The 10721-nt window shown below is 39.3% G+C and overlaps 1 protein-coding gene across 1 annotated transcript; it reads left to right on the top strand.

The window, feature by feature from the left end:
• The first annotated feature begins 1279 nt into the window (after window positions 1-1279).
• LOC122008043 (pollen-specific protein C13-like) lies at window positions 1280-4164 on the top strand. Its single transcript, XM_042563618.1, has 2 exons — window positions 1280-1563; window positions 3648-4164. The coding sequence occupies exons 1-2, from the start codon at window positions 1383-1385 to the stop codon at window positions 3980-3982; spliced, it is 516 nt and encodes a 171-aa protein (XP_042419552.1). The 5' UTR covers window positions 1280-1382; the 3' UTR covers window positions 3983-4164.
• Window positions 4165-10721: the final 6557 nt, after the last annotated feature.

Here is a 10721-nt window from a genome sequence, read left to right as displayed (position 1 = left end):
TTTCCCAACAAATTTTCTCTCTCATCACACTTTCTCTCTCATCAGTTTCTCTCATCATATGTTTCTCTCAGATTCAACTTTCTCTCTCATCTAATTTTTTTCTCTTATTTTCCTGTAAGGGTAAAAAAGGAAATTTAGGTTCATTCCGATTGAAAATATTTAACTAACCAAACATCATTTTTAAGAATGATACTCAAGCTCATACCCATTCTCATTCCATAATACTATGATACTCATTCTCATTCCGATTCCTTGGAGAGAACCAAACGCCACTGAGATTCACATGCATGCATGAGAAAGCAAAAGAGCTTGAAGAAAATGAAAAAAATTTACCTTCACGTAAGAAAAAAAATTATACCTTCATCTATTTTCGTGGAATCTTATATAATCATGGATTAGTGAAAAAAATAATTATTATATATTATATTCAAAGGTTGAGCCACCGGGTTAAAAAATATATATATTAAATTACTTATTTTATTTTATTTTATTTATATAATTAAATATTAATCTTTATATATCGTTGATACTTACGTAAAATTTATTAATTTTAATTAGCAAATTGGTAATGCATATGTTGAAAATACCTTGAATAGCCTAGAATTAATAAATTTAATATGAAGATATAATTGTCTTTTATAAATTTTTTTACTAACTTTGGTTAAAAAAGTTAAATATTATTTTTAAAAAACAGGAGAATAAAATAAGAAAATAGGGGGGTTAAAGATATATATCAAAGGGAATTCCAGAAAGATTAATGTCCTTTTAATTATCTCGTTCTATCTATTTAACATTTTTCTAATTAATAATTTATACCACATGCTCTAGTAACATACATCGAAAAATAAAGTCCTCTCAGGACGATGTGATAATTAAGACATGAGATGTTATCATATGAAGTCTTGGGATGACCCTAGGGATAAATTGACGGAAGCACTGAGACGAACAAATCATCTTTTATCACATACATCGAAAAATAAAAATAAAAACATCACTTTGAATTATTTATTGAACGCGAATTAGAAAACTGTCCGTAGGAGTAAATAAAATATTTCCACTGACTTTGACCAGCAGATTTAGAAATTGATTAAAAATAAGATATTTATTTATTTATTTATCAGAATTATAATTTGGAAATACTGAATTCTTAACAATTACGGTGGGAAATAAAGATTTTTTACCCATTGTTGAAACCAACGACAGCTAGCCTTCCATGCATCAAATCATGTCGCCGACACGCGCCAGTTATCTTTCCTAATCTGACGATGTCATAATCACTAAAACACCTCCGTTGCTGCGCTTCGCAGATCACTCCCGCGGCTCCTCCAACGCTCTTCACCTTCTCGTTTTTTCTGTCTCTTCTCTCCATCTCCGTCGCTTCCATGACCAAACACTTAATCTTGGCATCCGCTGCTCTTTTTGCAGTGGCGTGCATCCTCCCATCGATCGCGTTAGCGGCCCGCGGTGTGGCCAGCGTCAAGCCGGGATTCGTCGTCCAGGGCCGCGTCTTCTGCGACACATGCCGCGCCGGGTTCGAGACGCCGGCGTCAACCTACGTTAGAGGTGAGGGTCTCACCGTATTGCGTGCGTTTCTTGGCCCCCGATCTATGGTTCCTCGCTGGGGTATTTGCTAACATAGGCTATTCTGCTGGGTAGGGTTCCGTGAAAATATCTTATGCATATTATTCTTAATTTCTTTTAAATGTCTGATTGGGAAAACTATTTCTTTTCGTAGATAAGATATTATTGTTTTGTTGCCATAAAATTTTCTGCGAAAAGATAAGTTTCTAGATAAATTCATGTTTATCTTTTGTTAATAATCTTTATAGGGATATTTATTGATACTGCCCGAAAGCGGGGAAGGTGATTGGCTGGGGACGTGACTCTTCTGTTGACCAAATGAAGATTTCTCGCTATCCTGCGTAACACCGAGAGTGAAGCCATTGGGCCGATGGCCAGCTCGACTTGCAGGTCATAGTCAATAACTCGGTCTTCATTCGGCTCCTTCGTTTCCCTTGAAGGCATGACCTGTCCGATTGATCTGTAGGTCCGATTGACTGGGGAAGCTGGTCGAGTTAGTTAGCACTTAGCCTTAAGCTCTGTCTGCCTGTCATTGATTGAGACGTGATGTCCATCCTATTGGAAGGCTTGGTCGGCTGAGTTTCCTCAGGTCATTACACCTTGTCTTCATGTAAAGAGACCTGAAATTAGGCTCTGAGGCTTGGTCGACCATTTGAGGTCCGATCGGCCGGTTGACTATTCAAGGTCCGATTGACCGATTAACCTTTTAAGGTTCGATCGGCTGGTCAGCCACTCAATGTTCGATCGGCTATGCCCCTGCTCCTGTTGGTGATTTTGAAGGTTGACCACTTATTGACTTTGACTGCCTCGTTAGCCGATCTTCCTGGTTTTGACTAGCCTTTTAGGGGGTCCACCCTTATCACCACATCATTTGTCTTTTTGTTTTATATAGTAATTTAGCTCCCGAAACAAATGTGTGTTCCCTTGTTTATTGGAATTTGTGGGCTAATATTAAGGTGATTTATATAACCTTATGGCAAGTGAGCTATGATTAACTTAAGGGCATCTCCAATGGTTAGAGCATCTTTTTTGTAGTCTCAAACATGTCACCTCAATGCCACGTTAAAAGCATAAAAACCTTTCACTCTCTCCTCCTTGTAATCTTTTTGTGGACCTACATTATCAACTTTTTTGTGCATCTTTAATTAACCCCACCCATATTGTTAATTTTGAGATGAAAGAATGAAATTTCACTACTACTCTTATACTACAAACCTCAAACCTTGCATCCATATTGGTTAGAGTTTTTTTCTTCAACTTTTTCATTTCACAAAGCTCTTTAAAAACCTCCCATTGGAAATGCCCTTAGTTTAAGCATTTGGGCCATTGATTACTAGTAACAAGTTAATGAGTAAGTTCTTTACTTGGGTGAGTTGTAACAGTAATAAGTGCACATCCAAACCTAGGGATAGGAAATGTTTGAAAAAGTGTAATGGTTTAGCTACCATGGGTCTCATTTTCATTGGTCAGAGATGATTTTAAACTATAAGATAAATTTTGAGTGCAAATGAGACCTTAATCGGAAATTTGTGACTAAGGAAATGAGTGCTTTCTCATTTCAGCTAGGTTTTTGCTAAAGAATGAATAGTGTTCCTGAAAGAAAAACAGACTACTGCAAAAAAAAAAAAAGGTAGGTTAGTTAGATAGTATTGATTCATTTAAAGATTTTTTTTTGTCTACAGCTAGTGTTTACAAAAATGTAGATTTAGTGGCCACAAAAACCGTATCCTCAATTCATGAGATAATTTTATTAAATTTTGAAAATTTATGAACTTTGGCATTCTTCGTAAATAGAGATTTGTTGGGATATAGACAGATATGTATTTATAGATTAACTCATCACTGAGCTTTTGTGAACTTTTCTGTGAGCATGAGTTCTGACTTGAATCAATATTTACCTTCAAGGAAGAAACTTAACAAGAAAACGCCATACATAATTGGGAACTATAATTCTCTCGTCTTATAAAGAAGAAATCATGTAAATCTAATAAGCATCTCATCATAACAGATCGTTCTACTCTTTCAAACTATCCCCTTCACATTGCAACATTGTTTTTTTTGCACAGGTGCAAAGGTAAAAGTCGAGTGCCACCGGCAAGCCGCAGGGGAAGCAACATCCAGTTTTGAGGGTACTACTGACCACACCGGCACCTACAATATCCTAGTTGCTGGGGAACATGAGGATGAGATGTGTGAATCTATGCTCGTTAGCAGTCCTGAGAGTGGGTGCAAGGCTACACTCCAGGGCCGTGAGAAAGCTCCTGTGTTCCTCAGTAATAATAACGGTATTGCTTCAACCACCAGATATGCGAATGCCCTTGGATTCCAGAAGGACACTCCCTTACCTGTGTGCGCTCAGCTGCTCAAGGTCTATGAGCTGGATGATGAAGAAGAAAATTGAGTTTACCCTTGGTTTCATTGAGTTAGTATTTCCCATGGAATGTGCCGTTTGCCTTTCCGTTTTATGCAATGTTTGCAGTATTCCTGGCACTGCTTTTGGCTAATTCTGTAAAGTTTAGAGGATTTGTCTGCTTTACTTTATGATGTGTTTTATGGTTAATTAGAATTTGAAATTAAGCAAAACTAATAGAAATTTTCGGCAGGCAACTGTGCGTAGGTAAAGGATAATTTGGCGACAGGAGGTAGAAGAGAAGGGAAAATAGAGAATAGTGAGAGGGGGAGTTAAAGATAGAAAGTGTGATGTTCCACCCATCAAATTTGGTCTAAAGTTAGTGGTTTCAACAATTATTCATTTGTCCTTGTATTTTTATTTCTTTTTGGATAAACTTCATTTGTACTTCAATTGTGGAAAAAAGCGTATATGTTCGACCCCAGTGTCTCCATCAATCCGTCCCAAGGTCAACACGGAAAAAGTAAATTACAGGTGACTATTAGCCTTTGGAATAGTGACTAGCATATAAGGGAGGTATTTATCTCGGTTTTGCCGAGATTCGAACCCCATGCCTCATTGTGACAGCACCTCATGTGCTAGCCACTAGACCCATCCGAGGAGACCCTCATTTGTACTTCAAGACTTCTAGTGAGGTGGCACAGAGCGATTCAATTGAAAAAAGGCGAATACGCTCGTCCCCGTCAACCCGTTCCAAGGCCAACACGGAGGAGGTAAATTACGGGTGGTTATTAGCCTTTGGAATAGTAACTAGCACATAACGGAGGTATTTACCTCGGCTTTGCCGAGATTCGAACCCCAGACTTCATTGTGGCAACACCTCATGCGCTAGCCACTAGACCCATCCGAGAAGACCCTCATTTGTACTTCAAGACTTCTAGTGAGGTGGCACAGAACGATTCAGCTCGAGATAGTTTCAGGTTGGCACCAACATACAGATAGCTTTTACTCTCTCCTATCTTCTTAGCAGGCCCAGATCTTTTGATTCATACAAAAAGTAATTTAAGAGATAGATCATTTGTAATTATTGTTAGATTATGATCGTAAACAAGTTATAATTAGCTATAATTTCTTAATTTATAGCCCCCATGTTATAGTTTGGATCAGGATGAATAACTGAAAACTATCCGGAGGTCGTCCCCTACTCAGTGTCAGGTTATCTGACCACTTACCTACTGTTGACAGTCTTCGGTCATCCGTTCTGATTTAAATTATAATCGGAGGGCAGTGAATTCAAAAAAGAATCATAATCAATTATAATTGGATTATGATCGATCCATCCTCTTATCTATTTTCTGTTTCTTCGAAAGATCTGCTCCTTAGCTTGGGAAGGTCGTTCGACTTATGCGTGGTGTAGTCGTTCCAAAGATACGCTTTAAATGGCCCCACGGGCATTTTTGACATCATAGATCCTGTTGTCTCACAATCTTAGCATTCACATATAAACATGCACTAATTTAAGCAGATTCAAATTAGAATCGATCATGAGAAGAAGAATAACAAAAATAGAAAGCAATCCAATAATAGAAGATGAAGAAGGGTTGGTTGTTTGAAATTCAAATTTGCAATTTTGCTAGCTCAATCACAGCCGGAGCTTGGTGTTGCAATGCTGCGACGAGATGAGGGCTTCTCTGGCCAGCGCACTCGCTCCAACACCTCAAGTCACCTCCATTCTCATACTCCAAAGCTTCAACTTTCCCGCCTTCGGCCTCGCTCTCAACTTCGCCGTCAACTGTAACGCCACCGCGCCCTTCGGTTGCGAGGCGTTCGATCCGCGGAGAGCCAGCGGCATCGTCGTCGTGTTCAGGGGCCCCTGGTAGAACCGTGGCGTCTTTCCAGCCGCGATCTCGGCTCCGTTAGTGACGGACACGAGCACCACCCTCCCGCCTACCGCGTATGAGTACCCCAATTTGTGACTAGGGTTTCTAACGCTCAAGGTCAGATCGTACTCTGTTTTATTGGGATCGGTGGTGCCCCGGACGGAGAGGCTTCGGACAGCGAAGGCGTGCGACGCGGGACGCAAAATGAAGTACAAGGCGACGGCAGTGGTACCGACGAAGAGGAGGAGGAGGAAGGCGACGGCGAGGATCCAGATGAGGCAGCGGAAGCAGGGGTTGCGGCGGCGGATTTTACTCTGTTTGCGGTAGCGCTCGACGAGGTCGGCATTCTCTGGCGGGGGGACGCGGTAGATCTAGTCCTTGGCGACTTGGACGACGAAGGTCCCGAGCTCGGGCGCAGGGACGGGTGAGGCGTCGGTGGTGGACATGGGAAGTGGGGGTTCTGTGAGGGAAGAAGGGGAGTAAGAAGAATGAAGTGAGGGGATGACATTGGGAGAGGATCAGAGAACGGGAACACCCGCACATGTTGTAGCGGAGACAGCTTCAGGCCAGCCACGGTCATGGCGGTTTGTTTGATGCGTTACTCCAATCCTTCTCTTTTAGAATATAATTTATTCTACGGGTTGGTGGTATCAGTCAATCCTCGCTATAATCCAGCTGTCATAGATCGTGAAAAAGATCGACCGAGTTTCGTATATTTGAAGGAAAAATTATCGGACAGAAGGTGAAAGACCTGCTGTGTTGTTCTACGAGCAGTCCATAGAAAGGTAAGAAATCCATCTACCAAAATAAATGACACGTTGTGTTTCTTTGCCATCAACAGCCAACTAAGGAAGGTTCCACAACAACTGTGAATAATAAAAGTCAATTGTGGAAATCATGCCACTAGAGCCCTTATCCTCATATCTCCACAGGAACTGCATTAGAAAAATATAAATTCTTCTTGTATATGTATGTCAAATAACTCAAAACTCATGTTAAATTCTTAACTTAGTGGACTACTATTCATGTTTAAATCTGTATTCTTGACTAGTTTCTGGACCAAGTTCAAAAATTTAAGAGGAATCAACTGACACTGGCCCATTCAATCAAGGTCTTGCATGAAAACCAATATATCAAATAGAAATCTCGAACATGTTACAAAATTCCAACTAGTATCTTTTTCTTCTTGCCCCCATTTCATCTCTAAGGAAACAAAGTGATTCAAGAGTCTGCCTTTCCGCTGTACTGTCTTTGTTGCGCAAAGAAGGGGATAACACCTCTCAACCTCTAAAACGAAAAAGAGAAAGAGATAAAGAGATCGCGCAGAGTAACAAGACAAAGACGCACAAAATGAGAGCAAACACAAGGAAGGAGAAGAAGAAGAGTTACCGTGATTCGATGGCGTGCCTACTCCACAAAAACGACCGAACCTTTATTAGAATTCTTTCTACACAAGAGAATCACATTACATGATTCTTGTGATTATTGTTCAATAGGTTTACAATGATCTTTATAAATAGTGCATAAATCTCAAACCCGATAAAATCGTAACAAAATTTTGTTATGAAAAATCATAGCAGAATTTTATTATGAAAAATCGTAACAGAATTCTGTTACAATTTTTTATAACAGAATTCTATTACAAAAAATCTTAATAGATTTTTCTTCTATAGCATTGTCCTTCATCCAAATATAAGTCACACATCAACAATCTTCACCTTGGTAAATATTCACCCCTTCAAAGAGCACGAGTATCTGAATAAAGCTCCATCTGGATTTCTGGGTCTGGGATCAAGCAATGCTTGACTCCTCTATGCTCACTGGCTTTGTCAACATGTCTGTAATATTGTCTACAGTATGAACCTTCTTAAGTTAAATTTTCTTGAAAGCAATCAACTCTATGATCTTATGAAACCTCACATCAATATAATTGGTTCTCACATGATACACTTGATTTTTCGCCAAATAGATAACACTTTGACTTTCGCATAACAACTTGACTCCACCTTGCTAAACACCCAGTTCTCTAACCAACCCTGTAAGCCATAATAAAGCTTCCTTTGTTGCTCAGCTGCTGCCATGTACTCTGACTCCATAATAGACAATGCAACAATAGATTGTATCATAGATTTTCAACAAATAGGTTCTCCTGTCACAGTAAACACATATCCTGTAATAGACCTCCTGTTATCTAAATCTCTTGCATAGTCCACATCTACGTACCCAGTAACTGATGGATCTTCCAGTTATCTACTGAACATGATGTCATAATTAGTTGTATTTCTCAAATATCTGAAAATCACTTCACTGCATCCCAATGTGGTCAACTAGGATTTGAGAAAAATATGCTTATCATGCTAACTGCTTGTGCCAAATTTGGTCTCATGCAAATCATGACATACATCAGACAACCAAATGCACTGACATAAGGAACCTTTGACATCTCTTGGATCTCGCCATCCATCTTTAGACACTGTGTATTGGATAACTTGAAATGATGTGTTAGGGGTGTGCTCATCGACTTTGCATTCTTAATGTTAAACTTATCCAGTACCTTCTTCACATAGCTACGTTGAGACAACCATAATCTCTCTGCAGCTCTATACCTGTGAATCTCCATCCCAAAACTTTCCTTAGCCTCTCTCAAATCTTTCATGTCAAATTCCTTGCTCAATAGCCTTTTTAATTTGTCAACCTCTTTCATTTTCTTCGCAACAATGAGCATGTCATCTATGTATAGTAGTAAGAAAATCAGTGATTCATCTTCAAGGCTCTTCACATATATGCAACAGTCATAATCACATCTTCTATATCCGTTTTGAATCACGTATGAATCAAAATATTTGTACCATTGCTTAGGAGATTGTCTCAATTCATAGAACGATTTCTTCAACTTGCAAACCAACCGCTCTTGTCCGGACTGACTAAATCCCTCAGGTTGTGATATAAAAATTTGCTTCTCCAAATTTTCATGAAGAAATACAGTTTTCACATCCATTTGCTCCAACTGCAAATCGTGATGTGTCACCAAAGCCAACACCGCTCTAATTGACGTATGTCTTACCACTGGAGAGAAAATTTCTTCATAGCCAATCCCCTTTCCTTGGGAATATTCTTTTGCTACCAACCAAGCCTTGAGCTTCACTTATTCTCCCTCTAATATTGCTTCTTTCTTCTTGAATATTCACTTGCACCCTATAGGTTTCTCTTCTTCAGGAAGTTCCACTAGATCCACGTTTGGTTCTTATGCAATGACTCCATCTCCTCTACCATAGCACTCGTCCACCTGTCCTTTTCAGAGCTGTGTATTACCTCTTGAAAAGATGTAGGGTCTCCACTATTAGTGATAAACGCATAAGATATCAAGTCTTCAAATCCATATCTGGTGGGTGGTTTTACGACTCGTCTCATTCTCCCACCAACTATAGTATGATGCTCCGTGTGCTCTGAGCTAGAATCATCAGAGTCATGAGTCTCTAGCTCCACCTGCATAACATATTTCTCTATGTTGCTATGTGGTATTTCCTTTCCTTCTTCCTGAGTACGTTGTAGCATAGTTTTCTCGTCAAACACTACATCTCTACTGATCACCACCTTGTTTGTCTTAGAATTCCAAAGCTTAAAGTCTTTAACTCCTTTCTGATACCCCAAAAAAATGCACTGTTTTGACTTCACATCCAGCTTTGATCTTTCCTTACTAGATATGTGCATATAGGCTGGACATCCAAAAACTCGAAGATGATAGTAATCTACTTGATTCCTGTCCATACTTCCTCTGATACTTTGCCTTCTAATGCTGCCTTTGGTGATCTATTAATGAGATAACATGTCATGTTAACCATTTTGCCTAGAAATTCTTTGCAAGCTTTACATTCAGACTGAGACATCTTGCCTTCTCAATGATTGTCCTATACAACCTTTCTACTATCCCGTTCTACTGAGGTGTCATGCGAATTGAGAAATGCCTCATTATCCCATGTTGCTCACAAAATTCTTGAAACTTTAAATCTGTGTATCCAGTCTCATTGTCTGACCTAAGATATTTGATCTTTCTTCCGGTCTAATTCTCCATTGCAGTTTTTCACTGTTTAAACTTAACAAAAGTTTTCGACTTATGATACATAAAGTATACTTAGACCTTTTGTGAGAAATCATTAATAAACTCACAAAATACAAGTGTCTTCCACGTGATGCTACATTGGCTGGTTCCTAGATATCCGTATGTACGTAGTCCAGAATTCTCTCCATTTTATTTGTTGTCGTCTTGAATTACACTTTGCTCTGTTTCCCAAGAACACAGAATTTACAAAATTCAAAAAAATATGGAATCGCCATATCAGCGGCCCCCTAGAGTCGGTCCCATGGATATACAGGGAGGTAAATGCAGGTACACAGTTGAAAGCATGTGGTCAGGACGCTAACCCTAGGTATTTACATAAAATTTGTAGAATTCAAGCTTGCGCGTCTTGACACCCTTCAACAAATCTCTTTTGTGAAGTTCTAGCATCTCACATTCACCTATATGTCCTAGTCGCATATGCCACAAGACAGTATTGTCTGATTCAGACTCTACTGAGGTGACTCCACCTACAACTGTAATCCCTAGCAACTTGTAAATGTTTCTTGCTCCTTTCATTATCGTCAGAACTCTCTTGTTGACCTTCATCACCTCACTTACTGATTTATAATTGCAACCAATATCATCCAGTGTGCCTAGTGAGATCAAGTTCTTCCTTAGCTTTGGTATATATCTAACATCACATAGGGTTCTGATCATACCATCAAACATTTTGATTCTGACATTCACTATGCCGATAACTCTGTATGACGCATAATTTTCTATCAACACTTAACCAGAATCCACTATCCTATAAGTATCAAATCACTCCTTGTTTGGCATCATGTGATAT

The sequence above is a fragment of the Zingiber officinale genome, chromosome 8A (genome assembly GCF_018446385.1).
Source record: "Zingiber officinale cultivar Zhangliang chromosome 8A, Zo_v1.1, whole genome shotgun sequence".
NCBI lineage: Eukaryota > Viridiplantae > Streptophyta > Magnoliopsida > Zingiberales > Zingiberaceae > Zingiber > Zingiber officinale.
This window is presented reverse-complemented; position numbering and strand designations above follow the sequence as displayed.